The 26,319-nt window shown below is 48.2% G+C and overlaps 2 protein-coding genes across 3 annotated transcripts; one reads left to right on the top strand and one right to left on the bottom strand.

Annotated features, from left to right (window-relative positions):
* Nucleotides 1-307: 307 nt before the first annotated feature.
* LOC142013335 (transcription factor Jun-like) lies at nt 308-1,815 on the bottom strand. Its single transcript, XM_074994582.1, has one exon. The coding sequence runs from the start codon at nt 1,513-1,515 to the stop codon at nt 316-318; it is 1,200 nt and encodes a 399-aa protein (XP_074850683.1). The 5' UTR covers nt 1,516-1,815; the 3' UTR covers nt 308-315.
* A 2,251-nt stretch (nt 1,816-4,066) lies between these two features.
* THAP1 (THAP domain containing 1) lies at nt 4,067-14,324 on the top strand. 2 transcript variants are annotated; one of them, XM_074994027.1, is made up of 3 exons: nt 4,067-4,270; nt 5,116-5,311; nt 13,452-14,324. In XM_074994027.1, exons 1-3 carry the CDS (start codon nt 4,200-4,202, stop codon nt 13,881-13,883), a joined length of 699 nt encoding a protein of 232 aa, XP_074850128.1. In that variant the 5' UTR covers nt 4,067-4,199; the 3' UTR covers nt 13,884-14,324. The 2 variants fall into 2 exon arrangements, with proteins under 2 accessions (XP_074850128.1, XP_074850127.1); XM_074994026.1 differs by having other exon boundaries at nt 5,116-5,317.
* Nucleotides 14,325-26,319: the final 11,995 nt, after the last annotated feature.

The following is a 26,319-nucleotide window of genomic DNA, read 5'->3' as shown; positions in this document are numbered from 1 at the left end:
CCAACAGTCCCAGGGGTCGGTCCTCGGCGCGACATCGGTGGCCACCTCGGGAGACGTTTCAGAGCCCAGGGCTGCGGGCGGACGTGTCTTCCAGGCTTCACAGGAGAGATCCCCGCTCTGGGCCTTACAGCTCTCGGGGCCTCTCACATGCTCCCGGCGCTGTTCGAGTCCCCGCGGCTGAGAGGCCACGCGAAGCCGCCGCTGCTCAGGGAAGGCGACGCTCTGGCAGGATCCGCAGCGAGCTGGGCCCGGCCCGCGGCTTCCCCCCGCCCCGGGCTGAGGCGAGAGGCCGCGGCCCCCTCCCAGCCGCCCCCCTCAGCAGGCGCTGGTCTCCGGCGCGGCGGGCTCCGCCGGGCCCTCTGGCGGCGGGGGCGGGGCGGGGGCGGCGTTGATGTGGCAGCCGCTGGAGAGGTGGCTGCGGACGCGGCCCTGCAGCTGGCTGACCTGGGCCCGCAGCAGGCTGGCGGTGGCGGCCAGCTCGGCGTTCTGCCCCTTCAGCGCCTTCACCTTCTCCTCCAGCCGCGCGATCCGCTCCAGCTTCCGCCGCCGGCACTTGGAGGCCGCGATGCGGTTGCGCAGCCGCTTGCGCTCGGCCTTCAGCCGCTCCTGGCTCTCCGCGTCCAGCGGCGACAGCGAGGGCGGCGTCGGGGCGCCGCTGCCGGCCTCGCCCGCCGGGGGCGCCTCGGGCACGGTCTGCGGCTCCTCCAGGGCCCTGGCGGCGCCGGGCGCGGGGAGCCGGCCGCTGCCCAAGGCCGGCGGCGGCGGGGCGGGGGAGAAGGGCAGGCCCGGCGGGGCGGCGGAATAGGCGGCGCCCGCGGGGCTGAGCGGCCCGGCCGGGTTGAAGCTGCTGAGGTTGGTGTAGACGGCCGGCGGGTCGGCGGCGGGCCGGGCAGGGCCGCAGGGCGCCGGCGAGAGCGGCGCCGCCAGCAGCTGGTTCTGCTTGTGCAGGTCAGCCAGGGCCTTGACGAAGCCGTCGGCGAAGCCCTCCTGCTCCTGCGTCACCTGGTGGCGGTAGAGGAAAGGCCCGGCCGCGGGGGGCGGCGCCGGCGGGGCGGCGGCGGGGCAGGGGCTGGCGGGGCCCAAGCCCGGGCTGCTCTGGATCAGCAGCTGCTCCAGGTCCGCCGCGGGCGGCAGCTTCAGCAGCGGCAGCTCAGCCGAGGCCCCGGCCGCCAGCAGCGCCGCTTCCGGGCCGCCCCTGCCGCCGGCTCCTCCCCCCGCTGCCGAGCCCGGGGGCGCCGCGGCGGAGATGAGCCGGAGAGCCGAGCTGCCCCGGCCGCTGCCGGGCGGCCGGTGCGGGAAGGAGCCCGGCAGCGCCGAGGGGGAGGCGGCCGCCCCCGCCGCCAGCTCCCGCTTCTTACCGACGCCGAGCAGCAGCTTGTGCCCCGCCGCCTCCGCCCCTGGGCCGCTGCCGAAGCTGGGGAGCGGCACGAAGTCGGGCAGCAGCTCCAGCCCCTCGTCGGGGTAGAACGGGGCCTCCATCTTCACCGCCGCCCGGCCGCTGCGGCCGCCGCTCATCCTGCCCGCCGGGCCGGCCAGGGGGCCCGCCCCGCCTCCGGCCGCAGCGGGAGCAAGGGGAGCCCCCGGCGGGGGCGGCGGGCTGCGTGCGCTGGCCTGGGGTGTCTCAGCCCGGCCCCCGGGGGAAGGAGATCCAGCGCTTCGGGGACGGAGGGCGGCTCCGCGCGCCCGGGCTCGGCTCTGCTCAGCTCCGCGAGGGAGGCGGCGGGGGCCGGGCTCACCCCTGGCAGGCGGGTGGGCTCCCCCCGGGGGCCGCGGCAGCCGCCTCCTCCGCCGCCCAGGGCTGCGCGCCTTCGGCTTGTGGCATTTACCGAAACTCCTACAGGGGAACTGATGTCAAACCCCCACCCAGCAGCGGCGCCGCCTTCGCGCCCGCTCTCCCCGCCCCTCCGGCGGCCGCCGCGCTCTCTCCCTCCCGCCCGGCCGCGGAGCGCACCCAGCTCCGCGCTGGCAGCTGCCCACACGCCCGCCCACGCTCCCTGGCTGCGGGCGGAACCGCTCCGGCAGCTGGGGGAAGGGGCTGTGCCGGAGCGCTGCCCCTCGCTGGGCTGGAGCGCGCCTCAGCGGCTTCATGCTGCCGCAGAGGCTTGTTCGGCTCCTCCTGTTCATCCGCCGGCTGGAACGCGCCTGCCCCCGGCAGCTCTCTACAAGGCTGGGGAACAGGCCGGCCCACGGCCGCGGCGAGGATTTATACCGTGCAGGCTTTGTGGGGGAGGCCCACGCTGGGTGAAATAGTCACGACCGTAATCTGGGCAGAGGACTAGGCAGTAGGTATGCCAAGGGAGTGCGCAGGTGACATAACTAGGCACTGAAAAAATCAGGCGGTACCAGATCGAAAGGTCCCTACCCGTGCCATCCCCGTGCCTCCTGACACCCTCTTCACTCACCTCACTGATGGTGTCTGCAATAGCAGGGGGTAACAGCCCTGCAGTTTTCTACTGACCTTGTAAAGGGCATCTTGGAAAGTGAGAATGAGGCAGGACCCTGCAGCTGCTCTCCCCTCCTGGCTCATGTACTGTAAAAAAGCAGCCATGTAGCATTTTAGAGACTAAGAAAATAATTTGTTACATGATGAGCTTTTGTGGGACAGACCCTCTTCTTCAGATCTGTCCCACAAAAAGCTTGCAGCTAATGCATTATTTTGCAAGTCTTTAAAGTGCTAGGTGACTGCTGGTTTGTTTTGTTGGCATACACAAAGGGCTACCTCTGTTACTGTAAAAAAAAAAAAAAAAAAAGCGAAGGCTTCGCAGAATACCTCACTGTAGTCCAGGGGTGAGAGAATTTTTTATGCGGACCCCCATTTTTGTCTCTGCAATTAGCAGTGCCGTCCCCACCAAACTTCTCTAATGTAATCCAAATCAACAGAAATTTTATGTCCATATAAAAAAGCCCTTTTGGCATGTGTAATAAGATATGTAGAACATAACATCTTTATTAATTGCTCCGCAAATACACATATAAAAGTAACATTTCAACATTTTTATGAGATGGGTGAGCCTGTTCCAACAGCCAGTTATGCTGTGCCCCTTTTACAAAATATCATGGACCTCCATGGTAAAATCTATATATCAGAATCGACTTCCTTGCCGAGTGTAGTCTGGGCCTCCTTCCATCACATTGACCTCCCTTACTCCATGCAATAGAATGAAGTCCAGGGGTGGATGGAGGAGCCCAGAGAAGTTGAGCTTGCCACATCTTAACTGTCTTAACTTACCTGTCTTCTCATAAGTATAGATCAGCCCTGAGAAACAACGGTGGGCAACCTGTGGCCTGTATATGCCTCATTGGTGATCTGTGTGTGACAAGTGAAATGCCACTGGCAAGGCTGCCAGATTCCACTGGTTGTAGTCCATGTATTTTTTTTTCTTTTTGCTACTAGTATTACAAAGGTGTCGTGCAGGTGAACCGAGCTGCCTGGCGATTGTACACCTGGACTGTGAGAGCCTTGTCCTCCCTCTGTATCCAATCAAAGCAGCTGCTGTGGTTCCATCAGCACTCCCTACAGATTCAAGGGAAGGCAAGTGCAGTTAGCAAAACTCCCCTGTGCTGGGAGACACTCTTGCTAATGTGAACCTTGTAGCCCACAGACATGGCGGGACGCTCATGCGGCCCAGTCACTAGGCTGGCTTGCTCATCGCTGGGCAAGAAGCAGCCCCTAGTGGGAAGGAGGCTTCGCCTGCCCGCCCTTTCCCAGCTCCCCTAGGGAACAGCCCAGAGTAGCTACAGGGGAGGGGACGGAACTTCTGGCCCAAGGCAGAGCGAGACCAGCGTTAATTATGTGAGCAGCACACCCCCTGCTGGCGTCACGCTGGAAGTTCAGGGAGTCCTCGCTAGGCTCCCGTCCAGACGTGTCTGCGGAGGGAGGAGGGGCAAAGGATAAGGAAGGAACTGGGTGGCTGGGGCTGCCGCGCCGCGCTCAGAGCGTCTGCCCCCATTGGTGAGTAGTCGCAGAGCCTCCGCCCACGTGTAGGGGAACGTCCAATAGAGGGCACAGGAGCACTGCTCTCGCGAGCCTTGCCCTGAAGCTGGCACCGCCATCTTGAAGTTGGGAGAGGCCGCGTCCCTTTCCTGCTCCTAGGGGCTAACAAAAAAGGATGGGGGTCGCGCGGTGACTGAGTTCGCCGGGTCCTTGCATTCATCCCTGGGGCGTTCCGGAGTGGAGCAGGCGGCCGCGGCGGGGGAGAATGGTGCAGTCCTGCTCCGCCTACCGCTGCCGGAACCGATACGACAAAGAGAAGCCGATCTCCTTCCACAAGTGAGGACGGGGCGGGAGCGCGCCTGCGCGGAGCGGGAGCGCGCCTTGGCGAGGGGGAGGGGCCTGAGGGGCGGGGGAGTAACTGTCATTGGCGAGAAGCCCACAGCGCCTGCGCACGGGCTGCACACGGGGAGGGGGGCCGCGCTCTCCCGTAGGGTGGGTCCTGCCTGAGCACGTGGGACCCGTCCCGCCTGTCTGGGCGGGGCTGTCTCTGTGCCCGGCGCTGTACAGAGCCCAAGCGTTGCCACTCCCCTCATGGAAAAGGGGGCAAGCCTGGCCTGGCCTCGCCTGTCCTTAGGCTTGTTGCCTGATGTGAGCCCAGTAAATGAGGGGCGGCATCAGCCCATCTGTTCTTGACTTTGGCCGTCTGCACCCTGTTGCTTGGCAGCGCTGTCAAAGGAACTTAAGGTTTCTTAGCAGGTTCCCTGTCTGGGAACGTGCTTGGCTGAGGCGTCATGCTCTGTAGTGAAGCCTCTTTGCCACATGCTCCTTGGGCAGACTGATGGTGGCATGTATTTGTCAGTTCCCCTGAATAATGCAAAAACTTGCCCTTAGGCCCTGGTCATCAACTTTAAAACTCATCTGTACAGGTGACCCCCTGTGCCTCCTCATCAGGTCTGTTGGCTGTGTGTGTCAGCTTGCAAACTGAGCAATGGTGCTGAATGTAGCTGTACCAGCAGGCTGCCTTACTGCTCCTTGTTTGTACAGCAGCTAGCACAGAGGCCCATGAATAGTGTCTCCTGGTGTTCCTAGGCCAATACTTCATCTTAAGTGCCTTTTGCCTGTAATGCTGTCCTCTCTTTGAAAAGCCTTTATATGGAGTTGAAGGTCCATCTTCTTTGCAGGTTTCCTCTCACAAGACCTGATCTCTGCAAGAAATGGGAAGCAGCTGTTAAAAGAAAAAATTTCAAGCCAACAAAGTACAGCAGTATTTGTTCAGAACACTTTACTCCTGATTGCTTTAAAAGAGAGTGCAACAACAAGCTACTGAAAGAAAATGCTGTGCCCACAATATTTTGCTACACTGAACCCAGTGAGAAGGTAAAGGTAACATGGAAATGCTTCCTTAGATATTGTAATATTTGTATATGTAGCCAAATACTGCTGTATCCGTCTCTTTTTTAAATGTAAAGAGAAGCAGTGTTAAGGAGATACAGATTTTCTGGTATCTCCTCGGTATTTCTGTACAAGGGTGGAAAGCCAGACAACTTTGAAGGGTCTAGAGCAGTGAGGGACCAGTTAGGCGGCCCTCCTTCATCTCAGTGGGCTGCAAGATTATTGTAACAGGGTGGCCTCCTTGGATAGGGTAGTTATGCTAACATCGCTTGCATACCTAGAATTTACGGGGTGTGCCAAGTGAACTGCAGCAGCACTTTGATTGAATGCAGAGGGATAGGGTGACCATATCTCCCCAGGCCAAATATGGGACATGGGGAATGACTCCTGGCTAAAACGGGATGGATGATCACCCTATCTGGGGTGCCGGGATCAGGGCTGCGGCTGCTCCAGTGAGCTCCTGGCTTCCCTAATATGTGGGTGGCAGCCCACTCTGCTGCACAGGTCCAGCTCCCGGCTGCCCCAGTGGGGAGAAGCTGGGCAGCTCCGGCTCCAACCCCACTGCAGCCACAGTTCAACCCCCACCCCTCCAGCTCTGACTCCAGCGGCTGCACTCCAACCCCCCTTCCCCTGGTCCCAGCTCCTGCTCCAACCTCCAAGGCCCAGCTCAACCCCCTGCATCTCCAGCTCCAATCTTGGCTCCCATTCCAACCCCACTGAATCCCCAGTTCAGACCCCCCCCAGCGGCTCCCGCTCCAGCCCCTGTGGCCCCGGCTCAGCTCCAGCCCCCGATGGGGGAAGCCGTGTGGCAGCGGAGCCACCGCACGGTCTGGTTCCCAGCTCCCCCAGGTGGGGGAAGCTGGTGAACCACAGTGAAATACGGGGCAATTAGCTCCTTTTGCAACATAAATCAGGATGCCAGAATGGTGATCGAAATACAGGGCTGTCCTGCTGCAAACAGGACAGATGGTCACCCTGCAGAGGGAGCACACAGCTCTTTCAATATTGTATGCAATCAGCGCATCCCTCATTTCATGTGCTTTTACTGTATGGGCATGTTGTGTGAGTAATGCCAGTAGGAGTTAAAACCAACATGGATGGAAATCAGTGGAATCTGGCAACCCTGCATTTGGGCAGTGGTTAACAAAATGTCTCATGGGCCACGCATAGAACCCCAATGGGCTGCAGGGTGCCCCAGTTTGGTCTACAGATATACAGAAGTGGTGTTTGGTAACAACTGAAAATGCTTAGCTGTTTTTGTGAAGCCCACATGGAAAGTTTCTATTAAGTGCAAGCTGTCTTGTGGGTTCTACGCAATCGCCACCTGAGAGCTGAGTCAGCTGCCATTCAGGGGGAAAAGGTTATAAGTATGTGACTTGGAGTCCTCAGCTGATTGATGTAGGACCAAAAAATTGTTTCTGACATGAAGGCTGTATCCCAATACTGGCTTCAGTTAGGATACAAACTCAGATTTCCTATTTTGCTGGAAACCAGTGGGTCAAGGTGAGGGAGGCAATATATTTTATTCAACCAGCTATTGTTGGTGAGACAGATAGGTTAGCCTAAGTAGTTAATGCGTGTTTCAAAGGATCATTTAAAGACATTAACATGTCTCCAGAGTACTACCTGCTCCAGGAACAACTATGTGGGTGAAATGAGGCAATCACTGAAAAGGTAAAGACACCTTAACACCTGTAACACTTTTCATAAATTAATTCATTTTAGATCTGACCTTTCAGTCCTCATCCTTAACTGTCCCTTGGAAATATGTGTTAACGACTTATGCAAAACAAACCTTGTATTTAGTTGTGACACTGGGTACATTCGCCAGACCTGACGATAAGCACTGTGTAAGATCAGAAGCTTGTCCTTTCATGAACTGAGGTAGGTCCAATAAAAGATAGTACCCCACCCACCATGTCTCTGTAATATCCTGAGCCCAAAGTGCCTGTCTCACAATGGTGCATCAATAGAATTTTAGAACAAATTGGTACGTTTAAGAGTAACGCATCACCAGAGCCAAATGACATTCACTCAGAATTTCTGAAGGAATTCAAATAAGAAATTTCAGATCTATGAACAATAGTAAGTAACTGCTGTAAAAAGTCTCCCCAGATGACTGCAAGATAGCTCGTGTAATACCATTTTTTAAAAACAGGCTTCAGAGATAGTTCTGTCAAGTATAGGCTGGTGAGACTAATTTCACTGCCGGGCAAATTGGTCGAAACTATAGTAAAGAACAGAATTATAAGTGCTAATGCAGAGATAAACATGATTGTTGGGGAAGAGTCAACACTGCTTTTGTAAAGGAAAGTTATGCTTCACCAGTGTATTAGAATTGTTTGAGGCTGCCAACCAGCATCTGTGTTAACAGTGACCTGGGTGATCTAATGTACAGTTTGAATGTGTCTAATCTGGAACTCTCTCATCTGGCAATATCTGTAATCCAGCATGATTTTAGTTAGCCAGAAGACCTCTTATCATGCATGGAGCCAAGTTTTCCCTGGTCCTGTAAAGTTTGTTTACAGCCACCAATCCTGGCTCTCTGTGTTCTGTGCTGTTGTTTAGCTGTACAGTAGAGTCTCATGATTTGCGAACTTAACGTTCACATATTCAACTATTTGCAAGCAGTCGAGTGTCCGCTTCGCTCGGGGCCCTGGGCAGGAGCGCCGGCAGCCACCGCTTCCCCCAGAACCCCGGGCACGCCCTGGATTTGCGAAAAATCAACATTTGTGAGGGTTCAAAACACGGAACCCTTGCGAATGTTGAGACCCTACTGTAACCTACCGCTAAATGTCTTCTAAGAGCCCAGTAAGCAGTGGAAGTGTTAGTAATGCTGCTAGACAATATTGACCCCCTATGGTCCAGCAAATTCTCTTGTTCAGCATCAATTAGGTCCCAAAAGGGCCGGATTAGAGAAGTTCAGCCTGTGCTTGGATTTCCAGAAAGGCTTTGTCAAAGTCCCTCACTAAAGACTTTTCAGGAAGTGAAGTAGACCTCCTGGAATAACAGAACTCATATGGCTCAATAACTGGTTAAAAGATAAGAAATAAAGGGTAGTAGTAAATGGTCCATTTTTGCAATGGGGAGAGGTTCTGCCAAGGAGCTGTGCTGTGCAACATATTCATTAATGATCTGGAAAAGGAAGAGAACTCTGCAATGGCATTTGCAAATGCAACATGTTTATTCAAGTTATGCCCAAAGCTGGCTGCAAAGTACTACAAAGGGATCGCTCAAAACGGCGATAAAATGGCAGATGAAATTCCGTATTAGTAAGGGCAAAAGAATGGACTTTGGAAAGATAATTAAGTATTCCATTATACATACATATAGACTGAACTCGGTTGTTAACACTTGAAAGAGACAGAGAGAGAGCTTCGAATCACCTTGGATTGTTCTCTGAAAATTTCAGCTTAATGCACAGCAGCAGTCAAAAAGGGCACCAAATATTAATAACTATATGGGAGAGAGTCGAAGATAAGACAGAAAATATGGTGCAACCGTGTTCATCTCTGGCACGTCTGCACTTTGAATATTGTGTCTCATTTTGGTTTCCCCATCTCCAAAAGGATATAGCGGAACTGGAGAAGGTTCAGAGACGGGCAACAAAGATGATCAAGGGTATGAAGCAGCTTCCATAGAGAAGATTACTATAGAGTTTAAGGCTGCTTAGTTTAGAAATGAGATGACTAAGAGAGGATGTGACAGACGTCTGTGCAATCATAAATTATGTGGACAAACGGACAGAGAAGTATTGTATAAACTTTCCCACAATACAAAACCAGGGCTTACCCTGTGAAATGAATAGGTAGTGGATTTAATATGTACAAACAGAAGCGCTTTTTCACACAACTCGTAATTAACATGTGGAACTCACTGCCATGGGTTGTTTTGATGGTAAAAAGTATAACTCGATCCACAGAGAACTGACCTAGATAGCTGGGGATGCAAAGTCATGCTTAGGATGACTCTAACTCTTTGAAAGAAACTAGGAGGGGAAGACGGGTGGATCCCTCTAACTGTCCTGTGCATTCCCCCAGAAGCTGTGGTACTGGCCACTGCTGGAGACAGGATACTGGGCTAGGTGAGCCATTGATCTGACTCTGTGTGGCCTTTTTTACACGTTTAAGTGACAAAGTCTGTGTAAGGATTACCAAAAGGTTTGCTGCCTAATAGTTTGTTTAATAAATTATTCAAAAATATTCCTGATATTTTTTTGCCACTGTCTGCTTCTGTATTAATTGTTCACTAAGTAATTATATGTGTCTCTGCTGTTTTACTTATTCCTGCTTTCAGGAGTTTTGATCCTATAGCTCCAAAGTTGACCTCTTTGTCTTTTCAGAAGAGGGTATTACTCACACTGGGCTATGGTTTAGCAGAGAGATGCAAGAAAAAGTAGAGTGTAATAGAATATATCTAATATTATCTCTGTATTTCCACCTCTAATACATCTTGTCTATTAGATAAACAGCACTACTACCTCCAAAGATAAAAGGAGGTGCAGGAGAAGGTGAGGAGAGGGGCACGTAGGAAGAGTAGAAAAACAGAGAAGATAACCTGGCAGTAAAGAGGGAATGTAAGTGGAAAAAGGAAGGCAGGTAATAAGACAAAGAGAAAAAAGTTGGCTGTGTCTACACTTGCATTCCTCTTTTGAAAGAGGTATGCAAATGAGGGAAATTGAAAAGGCAGATGACGTACATATTTGCATATCTGACACCTTATTTGCATATTCTTATTTTGAAAGCTTCTTTCGAAAGAAGAAAATCAGTGTAGACACTGCTCTTTTGAAAGTAAACCCCATCTTCAAAAGAATCCTTCCCTTTTTCTATTGGAAGATGGATTCTTTCGAAGATGGGGTTTACTTTCAAAAGAGCAGTTTCTACACTGGTTTTCTTCATGCGAAAGAAGCTCTTTTGAAATCAGAATATGCAAATGTGGTACCGGATATGCAAATCCACACCTCATTTGCAGTTTCGATTGCCCTCATTTGCATACCTCTTTTGAAAGAAATGCAAGTGTAGACACAGCCATCGTGTGCAAGAAAGGGTGAGCCCCTTTCAGATAAATACATTTGATACATAGTTTCTTCACTGATTGTATTTCCCTGAGAGAAGAGAGGTTTGTGTGGTGGGAGCTAAATCAGATGCAAGAAAAAGGGTGAGGAGGAGAATATTCTACGCAAGTTGTGCCCCATGAGATGGGATCGCTCTGCAGTGCTTCTTTAACTCTTCAAAGGCTGCCACAGGACAAATATGTGAGGATCATTGGCAGTGCCTGCTCCTGCATCTGACCACTGAGCCTCAATCCACGTGGATGAACCACTTCCAGGGAGCAGAGTGTAATTCTCTTTCTCCGCTTATCCATTCTGCAGCCCCTCTGTTTGTACTGTTAGTTGGGATTCCTGGTAGTGTCCACAGTGGAGGTGGATTTGGCAGTGGGCGCAGCTGTTTGCTCGGAGTGGTTGTGATATTACCAGCTCGTTTCCACAGGTGTTTAAATGGCCATAGCTAGTGGGGACTGTTACTTTTTCTCAGATTGTTGATCTTTATGTCAAAGGCTGTGTAATACTGTTTATTTTAATACCTGTTGCAGTTTCTTGTGTTAGGATCTTTCGGACAAAAGCTTTCCTTGGGTATAAGAAATATTTTGAATTCATTCATAATATGAGAGTGATGGATTAGTGAGGGAGCAGGCCTCATATACATATAGGTCTCACATATGGGACCTCTTCTGTGAAAGATGCCATGTACCATTAGTCACAAAGCAGAGACTAGAATGGACAGATACTAATTTATACACCTCTCGTTGTATGACATTAGTAAGGTTGTCTCAGATGCTCCTAAGCAGGGAGAATTGCTCCCTCAGGCCAGGTCTACACTAGACCAGAAAGTCGATGTACGATACACAATTCCAAATATGACAGTTGTGCAGCTGGAATTGACGTACTGTAGATTGATTTTTCTGGCCATCCACACAAGGGAGGTCAATGAGGGAGCCTCTCCCATTGACCTCCCTTACTCCTCATGAGAATGAGGAGTACCAGGGCTGACTGTAGAGCCCCAATGGTTTGATTTAATGCATTCCCACTAGGTGTGCTGAATTGAACCCTGGAAGATCGACCCTGAAAAAGCTGATCATCCGGTCAGTGTAGACACGGGAAACGTGGCTTCCCTGCCCTCTTTCCCTTGCAGTGTTCCCCACAAAAGGGTCTCTGACAATTATATTTGACTAGTGCAGGTTTGATGTGGTCAAAATGCTTGACATCTTCCTGTGTGGTGTGAAAAGATACATTATGGTAAAATATAAGTTCATTCTGTTTGAGGCATACAACTGGGATTGTCAAGTTGTGCTTCTGTAGCCTGATTGATTACACATGCGCTGTGAACTAAAAAACACTTTAAATCAACACCTAAATCAAACCTGACTTTCTACTTACACTCTGCTTAGTATTCTAATTGATGCAGGAGTAACGTCCAGGCAGTAGATTAAAAATAACACTAAATTGCTTGGCTTGTATTTCTTGGATACTGCTGGATTTCTCCGAGACCTGTATGTTAGACTTAGGTAGATCGCTCTGGGCTGTGGAAAAACTTTGCACCTTGTGTGATCTAGTTAGCTTACCCTGACCCTCCTTGTAGATAGAAGGTTGATAGAATTCTGTGTGGCTATCACTTCTTGGAGGAGTCGATTATTTGCATTGATGACAAAACCTTTTCAGTCAATGAAGGAAACATCTACGCTGGTCATGTAAGCATAAACATACCTCTGTGTGCGCTGAGATGCTGGCACTAGATTAGGTAATCTGTGGGAACTTGGGTGAAGTATATAGCATCTCTCTTTCTGTCACTGTTAATATCATTAAATGCATTGAGACCGTGGAAACAGACAGTTACAAAATTGCCTTTTAGCTCAATGCGTCTTTGATGGAGAAGTTCTTAGCTGGTTTTGCTAGGTAATGGATATGCTTAGTATTCAGTTTCAAGAGTTCTTTTTCATGTAAGAGTCCAAACAGAGGCAACTCTTAATGCCCTCTATAACTTTGGGGTGGAAAGGATTTAAGCCTTTCCTCAATTTATTACCCGTTTTGAGGGGGACAGGATGCATTCCATCTGTGCCCAGATAAATATACTGAGGCTGTGTCTACACTACAAAAATAACGTCAAAGTTGCTTATAAAAAGCAACTTCGAAGTAGAGCGTCTACACACACCCTATTTCGAAGTTAAACTTCAAAGTAGGGCACTACTCCATGCCCAGGAATGGAGTAAGGACTTCGAAGTTGGCCTCCCTACTTTGAAGTTAACTTCGAAATAAGGAAAAATGTGTGTAGACTCTCTGCTGGCTACTTTGTTATAGCACCAAACTTCAAAGTTAACTTTGACATTAGTTCCTAGGGTAGGTGCACCCTGAGTGTGTCTAGGACAGGTTAAAGAGACAATAAGAGTTCTTGCAGCTGATAACCCTTCAGTCATAGGACAGCTCGACACTACAGGAGAAGGTCAAATTAAGATACACAATTCTAGTTGCGTTAATTTTACACAGCTGGAGTTGACAGTTTCTGTGCCCTCTCCATTAAAGGAGGTGAACAGAATTCCCTCCTAAGGGCAAGGAGGAGTTGGGGTGCTAATGCAGGTGCCCTATAAGTTTGGTTTAGTGCGTCCCGACTAGGCACACTAAATCAAACTCCATAAGATTGACCCTGCTGCGATCAACCTTCCCCATAGTGAAGACGTACCCTTAAACACCACCACATAGCTGAACAGTTTATAATTTTAGTGTTTTGCAAAAGTCTTCAAAAGTGACTAGGGATTTTGGTTGCCTCAATTTCTAGCTGTCCAAGATGAGACTTTACAGAAAGGGGGTTCTCCGCGTTTCTGAAGCCTTTAGGTTGACTTCAAACTGAGCACTGAAAACTGAGGTTCCCCCAAATCAAGGGTTCCTTTTGACTTCATGATCAGATTTAATGCTAAAAGGGGGTGGGGGGGGGTGCTTATCACCATTCACTAATTTCAGTCCCGCTTACCACGTTGCCATATGGGTGCTGCCCCTGTTGCTGGCGCACGACAACGTGCTGATTAGATCCTCTGGTCACAAAACTGATTAAAATGTACTTTCTTGCTGTTTTAGACCGAGGAATTCACAGAGCAACCTGAAGATCTGTCTGCAGCACCACCTCCACCACCCCCGCCCCTGCTACCACCTGCACCACCGCAGCCTGCCTTCCCTTTGCCTCAAATTGATGCAAGATTTGCAGATCCCAGTGTTGGATTATTAATGCCTCCTCTCCAGACCCCTAACAATCTTGCCGTTTTCTGTGATCACAACTATACCGTAGAGGATACAGTACATCAGCGAAAGAGAATTCAGCAGCTGGAGGAACAAGTTGAAAAACTGCGCAAGAAGCTTAAGACTGCACAGCAGCGATGCAGGCGGCAGGAAAGACAGATTGAGAAACTGCGAGAGATCGTTCAGTTTCAGAAGGAGAAAGACATAGTGGCAGGAAAAGGCTACGTGATCCTGCCCAATGATTATTTTGAAATCGTAGAAGTACCAGCATAAAAACATTGGCGTTAATTTTAAAGGGGCAGTGCCAGCTAGCCTCTCCAGACTAACTCAGAAGTTCGGTTTAAAAACTAATGTGCTCTAATTGTGTGTAAAACCATTCTAAAAATAATAAAGAAGCTATAAAATACTCAAAGGGCCACAGTTTTGTTCATTGTCATCACAACTTCTAACAGGTTTTGTCAGGTTGGTAGAATTAGACTTTTATGGTAACTTTGGTGGAAAATATCAATGTTTGTTTTTTTTTAACTGCAAATTTAAAATTTTACTGCTGTGCAAAATTATGGTGGAGGGGGTCAGATAATCATGTAATGACTGTGGATATTGCAAATAGAAAGTTAAACCTTTATAACTGTACAATGTGTCAGCATCACATGTCAAAATATACTTTGTATAATTACATATATACTTTGTATATTTTGTCCTTAAATCACTATAATAAATTCTGAAGCAGTAAGTTTGATTATTGATGGAAATATTTTTCCGCTAGTTTACGCGAAATTGATGTCTACTGATGAATCCTTACAATTTTTAATAACCCGAAAGAATGCTTTACAGCCAGAGCTTACAATTAGAATCTGTATTTGGTTTTTAAAATCTGCCATGCTTTTAAGAGGGGAGGATGCAGGTTAATCATGTTTAAAACCTGTAAGCCATTTTTTTCAATGGTTGCCTGGGGTTGGCTGGGCAAAGAGTATCTCAGCTGACTGTGAAGGCCATTGGGGGCAAGATTTTCAGACCTATTTAGCATCTGCCTAATTGTGCTCCTGTTTCCATAGACTTTAATGGGAGTAGAGGCAGTTTTGAAAATCCCACCTGTGTTTTATTTTGTACGTATTGCAAGATGGCATCCTCTGCATATTATCAAAGCACCGTATAGACATTAATCCAACATCACCCCAGTATAGCCAGTTCCATGGAACATATCCAAGTAGGTGCATATCATCCTTTGGAAGAACCCATGGAAACCCATTAAAATTCTGAATCTGAAGCTGTAGCTATCGCAGCTTTGGCATTGCACTGGAAGTTCCATCAGCCCCATGTTAGCCTATATTTCTGCTTAGAAATGTGTGGTGTCAGTCAGTATTACTTTTGATAAGGCACACAGCAGGTGCGGAGGCCTAGGAGAGCTTTGTGGAAGGTGGGACTGTACTATGTTGTCTCTGTTCCCTCTTGTGGTGTCAGATGCTTTCCTCCCAGGTGGTTTAAAACAGAGGGGAGCATGGGGCAAAGTGTTACCCTCTTTTTAAAGATGGGTGAACTGAGGCAGGTTTGGACCAAATCTTTCAAACATGGGTGACTAAAGGATTTGATTTTCAAGGTTGCTGAACCCTCACAACTTTCACTGCAATCAGCTGTAACTTTTGAAATCAGTGAAGTATATGGCTTAGGGTTGCGGGGCCCGTTAGCATGACAAATTTAGCACAACAGCTTTTAAATTGGGTATATGTCTAATGAGATCTGGAAGTCACACCCCTCAGGTTCATTATCATATTCATTCTTAATGAGAGAAGCAGCTCGTGCCAACCTTGATGTAGTCATTACAAGTGAAAGAACCCCCCACCGCTCAAATCTGTTAGAAAGTAAGGGAGTGATTGTCTGTGTCCACCTCTATGCAGTGAGAATTCTAGCAATTCTAGTTCCCAACGGGCTTTCAAAGTATGTGTTTCATTTTTCACTTCACTCTGCTCTTTTGAGTGTGGCATTACGAAACGGGAAATGGTATCGAGAAAGTTTGCTACTCTGATATCTGCCACCCTGTATCTGCTTTTGTTAGTTTGGCAATGGCCCTGTACTTAAGGATCTGACAGTGTTTTTGTTTAAATGCCATTTTTAAAGTTCTCAACCTACTTTTGTACAATTCCAGGTGGACACTTAGCTGTTTACCTTTGGGGTACCTGTCCCCCATACCCTCCTTGCGAAATTGTTAATACATTTATAAGAAATGTATTTGTGGTGTCCTATGCAGGAGAAAAAGCATAGGGAAATTTAAAACAAAAATGTGCAAACTTGTGTTGCTGTTACTCTTATGGACGTAAAATATACTGGGAAATATGTAGGTTAAGAAATGGCTAATACAAAAGCACTGTCAGTTCCAAAGAATTGTTAATGTTTGCACACTGATACTATGTATGGTGACATGGGGCATGTTACATCAGCTTGTTCTTGTTTCATTTACAGTTTTTTTCCTGCAGATTCCTACTCAAGCACATCTGACTTAAAACATAGATATATGTTACTGACTTGGAGCCAGAATGAATATCGTCATTTTGTGCCCGTAATGCAGTGACTCTTAGCCCTCTGTGCTGCTTCGTTCCTGCCAATGTCCAGTAAGGAGGTAGCGATCCGTACCTCTAACTGCTTGCACTTCCTCTCTTACCATAATGGAGAATAGTGACAGAGAGGTAGCCGTGTTAGTCTATATTCTATCAAAACAAACAAGCAGTGCTTTAGCACTTTAAAGACGAACAAAATAATGCGTTAGGTGATGAGCTTTCATGGGACAGACCCGCTTCTTCAGATTCTGGTTCTGGCATGGCTATCATCTGAAGAACCGGGTCTGTCCCATGAAAGCTCATCACCTAATAAACTATTTTGTTTGTCTTTAAAGTGCTCCGTGACTGCTTTTTTGTTATAATGGAGAACGAGGTTTCTGATGGCAACAGGCACATGAGGCAGCCAGTCATGATGCAATATTTTCATCCCCAGTGGAAGCTTCCCTTTATTCCCTGCTTTGATCCCTTCCTTAAAGCAGCTAGCACAATATCTGACTATCTCCGGCAGGCCCTGACAGCTGTAACTTAATTACGCAGCCTTGATGTGAAGGGCAAGCCTTTTAGTAAAACCTAATATGCCAACTACAGCTCACATTGCTACAGGTGATTTGTGCCCCACTGGAATCTCCACCCCCAATGCTGCAGCAGATGCATTATGGGAAGAAGTGTAGGCTGCCCACGAGTGGACCTTGAAGTAAAACCAGACAGCACATGGACTAGTTTGTCCAAGCATCTCAGTAGGAAAGCTCCCATTGACTTCAGTGGGGCCAGGATGTCACCTTAGTAGCTATTGCAAATTCCACCATCAGCAGTCCTCTTTTCCCACTTGTCAGAGTGGTGCAGAATAAGGCTTTAAGAAAGGAAAGGTAGGGTAGCAGCACCACTTGAAATTAATCTAACCAGGCGTGTGGTCGTGTAACAAGGGCATGGAAGCATATGTGCTTTCCACTCTGACAGCCTAAATCATAGCTGAGAATGATGTCATAATGCGAGCTTTGTTCTCAGGACACACATCCAAGTCGCTGGTGAGTTGTGTCCAAAGCGGATCGATGGTAAAATAAAGCCCAGTTACCATGTTAAATGATTATTTAAATAATCAAGGTATAGACTAATATTGATGCAGGGATGATCCTCTCTCTACCAGTACCGGAGTGCAGAATTTAATGCTAAAGGATTTTCTGTATCAAAACCCACTTGTTCTTGTAGTTGTCTTGCTTTGACTGGGTATTAAAGGGTGGGCTAAGCTTCTGTTGGCCCCTGCTGTAGCATTCTTGAGGCCTGTTTGAAACATGCGTAGTTGTTTGTTACATTGAAAGTAATGATAGAGTTACTGTCTGTAGTTATGTTCTTCAGCCCAAGAAAACTAGAAAAAAGAGATGCAGGTTGAACCTCGTTCATCTGGCATCCTCGGGACCTGACTGATGTCAGATGAGAGAATTTGCCAGATCATGGGAGATCATTATTGTCTAGCATGTTGCCAACGCTGCTACTCCTTGAAGACATTTAGAGATAAATTACAGCTAAAAAACAGCACAGAACACTGAGACCCAGGACTGGTGGCTGGAAACAAACTTTATGGTTCCGTGGGAAACTTGGCCACACCCATGATAAGTGGCTGTCTGACTAACTAAAATCATGCAGGATTACAGATACTGCTGGATGAGAGAGTTCCAGATTAGAAAGGTTCAACCTGCAGTGACTTTAGAAACTGTCTGTGTTCATGGAGGGGTGTCACAGCAGGCTGCCAGTGTGTCTGAGGTTATGCCTACAGAGCACTTTTGTTGGTAAAACTTTTGTCAATTAGGGGAGCTAGGACTTATTTCAGTTCTGACACCTCTTTGGTCCTCCTTTTGCCCAGGGAGCCCAAGGTACAGGGTTAACTGACTCCTTGCATTCTCTTCCTTAAGCTCAAACACACCAGTGGGGTTGTAACTACTTAAGCCTGTGCCTTACCTTAATCACGCAAGAAGGCTGAAGTCCAGGAGATTCCTCCCTTGGTGAGTTGGGACCCGTGGCACTGTCAAATTAGGATAGCTCATGTATGAAAAACCCTGGTAGCCAAAACATACAAAAGTGTAGTTAGGTTCTGAAGTTTATAGTTAAGCACCTAAATCTGTAGCCTGCATTAATTTCAGTGAAAGTTGGTGAAGGGAGCTGATGGTAGCAAACTCCTCCATTTTGTCCTTCCGTTCAGGCCTGTGGGCCGGGCATATGTACCACTAGCACAAAGAGAAGTGTTTGTTGGTGTTTTGAAACACAAGACCCCATAGATTCCAGCAGTTAGGACAGAAGAACAGCCACACTGGGTCAGACCAAAGGTCCATCTTACCCAGGATCCTGTCTGCTGAGACTGGCCAATCACAGATGCTTCAGAGGGAATGAACAAGGAGGACATTCATAGAATAAACAGTGGCCGATCACAGGTGCCCCAGCAGGGATGCAGGGCTGGACTTGATGACCTCTTGAGGTCTCTTCCAGCCCTAGGAGTTAATGAACCCAACAGGTAAGCACCAAGCGATCCATTTGTTGTCATCCATTCCCAGCTCCCAAAAAACAGAGACCAGGGACAACATTTCTACCCATCCTGGCCAATAGCCATTGATGAACCTATCTTCCATGTATTTTATCTAGATCTTTTTCGAACCCTGTTAAACTTTACAGATTAAGCTGCTGAACTCTAAACTAGAGGTTTAACAGTAAACATACGGGCCTAATCTTAAAAGACTCTCAAATAAGAATAACTCACATCCTTGAACATGTTAAGTGTAGTAAGACAAACTAAATTAATGTGACTCCTAGCTTTCCTACCATTACCTGACATTGCCAGAAAGGAGAAGCAAGTCCTATCCCAAGGCATCCCATTGACTTTCAAACAGATCGAACCTTCCTAAGTGAAACTGAGAAACAGAGGTGATATATTGTTTGGAGTCACCAAGCTTAGGATGAAATCCCTTGAACTCAGAGCTCTGCTTTCCCATTTTAGTCCATCTCACACTACAAGCTGGAACCAACCAAAACTGCTGACTAACTCAGTTACTATGACAACAATCAGTTTTATCACTATGGCCGCGTCTACACGTGCACGCTACTTCGAAGTAGCGGCGCCAACTTCGAAATAGCGCCCGTCATGGCTACACGTGTTGGGCGCTATTTCGAAGTTGAAATCAACGTTAGGCGGCGAGACGTCGAAGTCGCTAACCCCATGAGGGGATGGGAATAGCACCTTACTTCGAAGTTGAACGTCGAAGTAGGGCATGTGTAGACAATCCGCGTCCCGCAACATCGAAATAGCGGGGTCCGCCATGGCGGCCATCAGCTGAGGGGTTGAGAGACGCTCTCTCTCCAGCCCCTGCGGGGCTCTATGGTCACCGTGTGCAGCAGCCCTTAGCCCAGGGCTTCTGGCTGCTGCTGCTGCAGCTGGGGATCCATGCTGCTTGCACAGGGTCTGCAACCAGTTGTCGGCTCTGTGGATCTTGTGTTGTTTAGTGCAACTGTGTCTGGGAGGGGCCCTTTAAGGGAGCGGCTTGCTGTCGAGTCCGCCCTGTGACCCTGTCTGCAGCTGTTCCTGGCACCCTTATTTCAATGTGTGCTACTTTGGCATGTAGACGTTCCCTCGCAGCGCCTATTTCGATGTGGTGCTGCCCAACTTCGAAGTTGAACGTCAACGTTGCCAGCCCTGGAGGACGTGTAGACGTTATTCATCGAAATAGACTATTTCGATGTAGCGTGCACGTGTAGACGTAGCCTATGACAATCCAATACACAAGAGGAGTCTCTGGTGGAGCTTCACTTACATTGTTCCTGTTGAGAAGATGGTTGGGATTCTTTTCTAACTCAATGAGCCTCATGACTTCAATGAACTCCCCAGGGGCAGCAGCAGCCCACCCCCACCCATGATGGCTTTTTATGAGCAATCTGTGCTGGGGGAATGATGGGCATCCTCCAGTCCACCTAACCCATTGCTGGCTTGTCAAGGATTTCTCTTACCCCTCTGTTCCCCACCTTGCTACACAGATCCTAATTTCACAAAAAGACTTTGTAGGAAGAAATAGGGGCTGGATAGTCTGCCTAGCATGGTGAGCCCAGAAACCACAGAAGCAAATAGTTGAGAGGAATAAGAATTAGAACAAACAGGCTCTCAGTTGCAGCTAAGAAGAGTTCTACCACCTTATTTCATGCCACCGAAGGACATGATGACATGATACAGAACATACCTCCAATAGCCCAAAATTTCAGATGGATAAGCTGGTCTGAAAACAGTGAACTGCAGCAGGCTGTCTTTTCCTTGATGAATGTACTTGAGGCATATACTGCTGGTTTGGATATGCTCACTGCTTGCTTAAGTAGAAGATAAGTTGTCGGTGAAGTTATTTTACGGTTACATCTACACTACCACCACACTGATGCTCTGAGATCAATCCACTGGTGGTCTATCTGGCAGGTCTAATGAAGGCCTGCCAAATAGATTGCAGATCACTCTCCTGTTAACCCTGTTACTCTACCGCACAAGAGTAAGGGAAGTCAATGGGAGAATTGTTCTGTTGACCGCCCCCCTTCCCCCCAGTGTAGAGCTTACCATAACTCTACTTGAGGTACATCAACTCCAGTGACGTTAGTCATGTAGCTGGAGTTGTACAGTTTAAGGTGACTTTCTGCTGTGGTATAGATGCAGCCCAAGCAGCAGGAGAAGGAAGCCCACACTGACTGCCATATAAGAGAAAAGAAGACGGTAGCAGTTATAAAACAGATCTGTTTGGGGTTAGGCTGTGCTTGTGGGTCTAAGCACAGAAAAAATTGCTATGCCAGCTGAGTTACCACAAGTTATTGATACTTACTGGAGAGCACACTGCAGTGAATTGAGTGATTCTTCTGTGAGGGTAAAACACATGGCTGAACAATATTCTCTTTCTGTGATTCCTAGCAGGTTGCAAGGGAACATGGAGCAGATATAACAACCATTGGATTTATGGTTGCTAAAAGATCATGAAAAGAGTCCAAAATGCCAACAAAACCACCAGTCATGTGATGAGGCAGGAGCCACCGGAATATGAGTCCTCAGACATCTCTGGCAAACATGTTATGTTTTCCCATCACACAGGAGGTGAGCAATATGTTCTGCACAGAAAAGCAAATGTACCTGAAACTGCTGGACCTAACCTGCCGCCACGAGGCAGGTGTGCTGTAATAAGGCACTTGCACAGGTCAGTGATCTTTGATACCTCAGGAAAAAATGCTGCAAGACCCTGGAAACTGACATTAGAGGGAAGTGAGGATGGTGAAACTGACCAGGCTGTTGGTACACGAGAGTTCCGACACAACCCCAGGCTTTTTGACTTCAGCGCTGTGTGCCAGAACAAGGCATCGCCATCCTGGCAGCCTGGAACCAGACCCAGAAAAACCCAGCAGCAGCTTCAAAAAGAAAACCACTCGGCGACAACCATTCAGTCTGCCTGGCGTGGCTATCAGGTCAGACGGGAAATGGATGGCAGGAACAAAGCCGCAGCCAAAATTCAGGCAGCTTTTCGAGGCTACAGGACACGCCGGGACTTGCCCCTGGGTTTTAACACCTGTGACACAGATGCAGGCCTGCAATTAAAAAAGAGATGGCAAGCAAAAGGCAAGCCAAAGCTCTTCCCAGTCATTCTGGGGTTCTATCAGCTGTGGGATTGGGACACCGGTACACCAAGCCCCATAGCTCAAAGCAGCAGCTTCAGAAGCTGCCACAAGCCGACCAACAGAGAAGGCAGCTTGTTTTTCCCCACAGTCATCTTCCCGAAAGCAGAGTCTTCGCTCAAGACCAGTAGGAAAGGTTTTGTGGTCCCTGCTGGCTTTCCTACCTGCACTGCCTTTGAAAGTAAGACACAGCTGCGAAGGATGAGTCAGGCTGCAGTTCTGATCCAAGCTGCATGGAGGAGGTATCGATCCAGGAAGCAGCTGTGGGAAGTCAAAAGGCAGGCCAAGGTGAAGGCTAAGGAGAGCCAGCTTCTCCCGAATGGCTATAAAAACAGTCCTGAGAGCTGTGAGAGACTGTTGCCGTCAGGGGCAGCTGCTGCTGCAGAAATTCCTTCTTCCCCTACTGAGCAAAAAGCCCCAGTGCAGGACCCCGCTGTGACAGAGACACCGAGTAAGGCAAGCCAAAGCACTAGCACTGAGGGCAGTGTGCCAGCTGTCAGAAATATTAACCTACACCTCTTTGTGAAGGGGGTACCTGCTGCTAGGAGACTCCCAGTGGCCATTCGAGTGTCCAGTCCTAATGCAATAGTGCAGGGCTACCACCGAGACATGAGCAGAGGGATGCAGGGGCTCTACACTGTCAAAAATCAGCATGATCCCAGGCCTTCTCGCATCATCATTCAAATAACCATGGCGGAGAAGGAAGGTACGCCAGCCTCTCCTCCTTAGTAACGGCAAAGAGGAAATAAAATCTGGGACCTGCATCGCACCGCGAGGGTTTCTTTGAAGATAAGGGCCCAGTTGTTGCAGGACTTCTGGGGTGTGTCTACAAAGCAAAGTTATTCTGGAATATCTTATTCTAGAATAACGAATCTGCTCTACAGAGAAGCCCCAGAATAAGCAAAACTTATTCCAAAATAGCGTGTCTGCACACAATGAGCCTATTTCTGGGGTCTCTAATCCAAAATACTTTGTCTGCACAGCAGAATTATTTCAGAACAAGCAAATCAGGAATAAAGCAGCAGAAATGGAGCACTTGAAAGACTAACAAATTGATTTATTCGGTGATGAGTTTTTGTGGGACAGATCCACTTCTTCAGATCAATTTCATTTCCAGTACAGAGTGACGTTTATAAGTACAGAGGACCAAAAAAAAAAAAAATTGCAATGAAAACTGACAAATCAAATAGGATAGTTTTTATTTTTATTGCATGTTTTTTTTTGGTCCTCTGTACTTATAAATGTCAGTCTGTATTGGAAATGAGATTGATCTGATGAGGTGGGTCTGTCCCACAAAAGCTCATCACCGAATAAATCATTTTGTTTGTCTTTAAAGTGCTCCATTTCTGCTGTTTTGTTTTGTTGGAGTACAGACTAACACAGCTACGTCTCTTACTGTTCAGAAACAGTAATAGAGAGAAAGCCGTGCTAGTCTATACACTATCAAAACAAAAAAACAGTCCAGTAGCACTTTAAAGACTAACAAAATAATTTATTAGGGACATGGCTATGGTCTGAAGAAGTGGGTCTGTCCCACGAAAGCTCACCACCTAGTAAATTATTTTGTTAGTCTTTAAAGTGTTACTGGACTGCTTTTTTGTTTTGTTCAGAAATCGTTTATTTCAAAATAGCCCATTCCCTGTCTATACAGCCCCTATTCAGAAATATCTATTTCAGAACAAGGCACTATTACCCGTACAATGAGGTTTACCAAATTCAAAATAAGCCATCTGCTCTTTTGAAGTTATTTTGAACAGCAGTTGTGTTGTGTAGACGCTCATGAAGTGATTTCAAAGTAACTTTGTTGTGTAGACACACCCCTGGGAAGCTGCCATTCCATTTGCTAATTTCCTCTAGCAACTCTCCCCAGCAACCTGCCAGCTGCTGCCTGCTTCTGTGATTCGTGTGACAGGGACCCGCTCGCTTTAGGTAATTCTCTGTTTCCCCTCCCAGGCCCTTCCAGCTCCCTCCCCCTCCCCCACTTACTCTGAGACAAATGTCCACTCCCTCTTCCTGTCAATGGCTCAATATCTGGATGGTGGTCTGTTTCAAGTGGAGTGCTGCAAGGCTCGGTTCTGAGGTCAGTGTTGTTCAACATCTTTGTTATTGACCTGGATGAGGGGCTGGATTGCGCCCCCTGCAAGTTTGCAGATGACACAAAACTTGGGGGAGAGGTGAGGTAGATAAGTTGCAGGGTAGAGAGAGAATCCAGAGCGACCTGGATAAATTGGAGGACTGGGCCAAAAGAAATCTGATGCGGTTCAGCAAGGAGAAGTGTAGAGTCCTGCACCTGAGCAGAAGAATCCCAAGCATTGTTACAGGCTGGGGACCGACTGGCTCAGCAGCAGTACGACAGAAAGGGACCTAGAGGTTATGGTGGATGAAAGGCTGGATATGAGTAAACAGTGTGCTCTTGTAGTCAAGAAGGCTGATGGCATATTAGGGTGCATTAGGAGGAGCATAGCGAGCAGATCTAGAGAAGTGGTTGTTCCCCTCTATTCAACACTGGTGAGGCCACATCTGGAATATTGTGTCCAGTTTTGGGCCCCCCAGTACAGAAAGGATGTGGATGTGCTGGAGCAGGTTCAGCGGAGGGCAACAAAAATAATTAAGGGGCTGGAGCACAAGACCTATGAGTATAGGCTGAGGGATTTGGGCTTGTTTTGTTTACAGAAGAGAAGACTGAGGGGTGATTTAATAGCAACCTTCAGCTTCCTGAAGGGGAGCACTAAAAAGGAAGGTGAGAAACTGTTCTCAGTGGTGTCAGATGGCAGAACAAGGAGTAAAGGTCAGAAGTTGAAGAGGGAAAGGTGTAGGTTAGGTATAAGGAAAAAGTACTTCACCAGGAGGGTGGTGAAGCACTGGAATGCGTTGCCTGGAGAGGTGGGGGACTCTCCATCCCTTGAGGTTTTTAAGTCCCGGCTTGACAAGGTCCTGGCTGGGATGACTTAGTGGGGGTTGATCCTGCTTGAAGCAGGGGGCTGGACTAGATGACCTCCAGAGGTCTCTTCCATCCCTATGATTCTGTGATTCCTTGCTGCCACTGTAACTAACGGCTGGTCTATTATTAATGGTTGTTATTATTAATGTGATTGCTTCTCACTAGTTACAGCATGGCGTTCATGTGAGAGCATCTCAAGGTGTTAGTGCCAAGGTGGGGGGCTCAAGGCCAGCTGTTAGCTGAAGTGGGGTCAGGTACACCACCTTCTGAACAATCACCTCCTTGATATTCTTTGTATTAAAATATTGCCTGTTGTTCCCCACTGAGACCGGAGCCCTGTTGTGCAGTACTGTGTGAATGTAGAGTGCTCACACGTGTAACTGAATAAGGGTAGAGAACAGAAAATAATAGAATCACCATTTTATAGATGGGGAGCATACTGAGGCATAGGAAGATTAAGTGATTGGATGAAGGTCACTCAGTAAGTCTATAGCAAAGTCAGGGAATTCAGGTCTTCTGAGTCCCAGGCCTGCTTTTCTCTACAGAGATGTATTTTAAAATAGATTTTGGAGGTAAAAACCTTTAATAAACATAGAATTTCAGAACGGTGGGACTGTAAGTGATCTCAAGAGATCACCTAGTCCAGTGCCCTCTGCACAGGGCAAGACTAAATATTATCTAACCATCCCTGACAGCTGTTTGTCTAACCTGCTCTTAAACCTCTCCTAAACATAAGTGATGTTTTGCGCGACCTGCCACTCGCTGACACAAATCTTCATTGCATCTTTACAGATTTCAACCACTTTGAAGACAACTAGACCAGGTTCTAGAAACATAAACCTCCTGAGAGGGAAAGGGCAGATGGGCCTGATCCTAGGTCAGCTGAGGACAAGGGAAGGCCTTTAAATCAGCCCCTCTGGCTTTAATTCACCCAACACGAACTTTAAAGGACTTACTAATAGCCTCAGAATGTAAAAAGAGACTAAAAGATTTAAGCTAAACTGTCAAACTCGGGGCCTAAAATTAAGCACCCATGTAAAAGTGGCCTGATTTTTCAGAGTGCTGATCACCCTGAGAACTGTACATGCGCCCTACTTCTGCACATCAGGCTGCTTGCATGAAACTTCCTACATCAGCGTTTGTGGGATGGCACTTTCAAGGGAGCTGAGCAGCTGACGATCATTGAATTTCATTCCAAAGCCCAGCCTAGGTGCCTAGCCTAGGGTGCTCACGAGTGAAAATCTGGGTCTGGATTTATATGTAATTTTCAGGTACATTATTTAATATTCCATGCAAAAGTAATACGAGGAACAACCTTACACAGGTGCAGGAACTAGGGGTGGGGGTGCTGCAGCACCCCCTGGTTTGAAGGGGTTGTGTACAGGACTTGCAGTTTAGCTCAGTGGGTTCCGGCACTCCCTATGCAAATTGTTCCAGCTCCCCTGCAAACCTACATATTTTTTAACCCCCCGGCAATCAGTTAATTTTGACTTATTGGTGCTTTTGCATGTCTTCCTTGCAATGCAGCCTTACATTTCCTAAT

This window comes from Carettochelys insculpta, chromosome 5, assembly GCF_033958435.1.
Source record: "Carettochelys insculpta isolate YL-2023 chromosome 5, ASM3395843v1, whole genome shotgun sequence".
Lineage (NCBI taxonomy): Eukaryota > Metazoa > Chordata > Testudines > Carettochelyidae > Carettochelys > Carettochelys insculpta.
This window is presented reverse-complemented; position numbering and strand designations above follow the sequence as displayed.

What these genes read in the sequence shown, in the direction of transcription:
- LOC142013335 (XM_074994582.1), bottom strand. Translation starts at nt 1,515, where the DNA reads ATGAGCGGCGGCCGCAGCGGCCGGGCGGCGGTGAAGATGGAGGCCCCG.
- THAP1 (XM_074994026.1), top strand. Translation starts at nt 4,200, where the DNA reads ATGGTGCAGTCCTGCTCCGCCTACCGCTGCCGGAACCGATACGACAAA. An exon ending in AAGCCGATCTCCTTCCACAA is followed by an intron (nt 4,271 to 5,115) that starts GTGAGGACGGGG and finishes TCTTCTTTGCAG; the next exon opens with GTTTCCTCTCACAAGACCTG. An exon ending in AACCCAGTGAGAAGGTAAAG is followed by an intron (nt 5,318 to 13,451) that starts GTAACATGGAAA and finishes TTGCTGTTTTAG; the next exon opens with ACCGAGGAATTCACAGAGCA.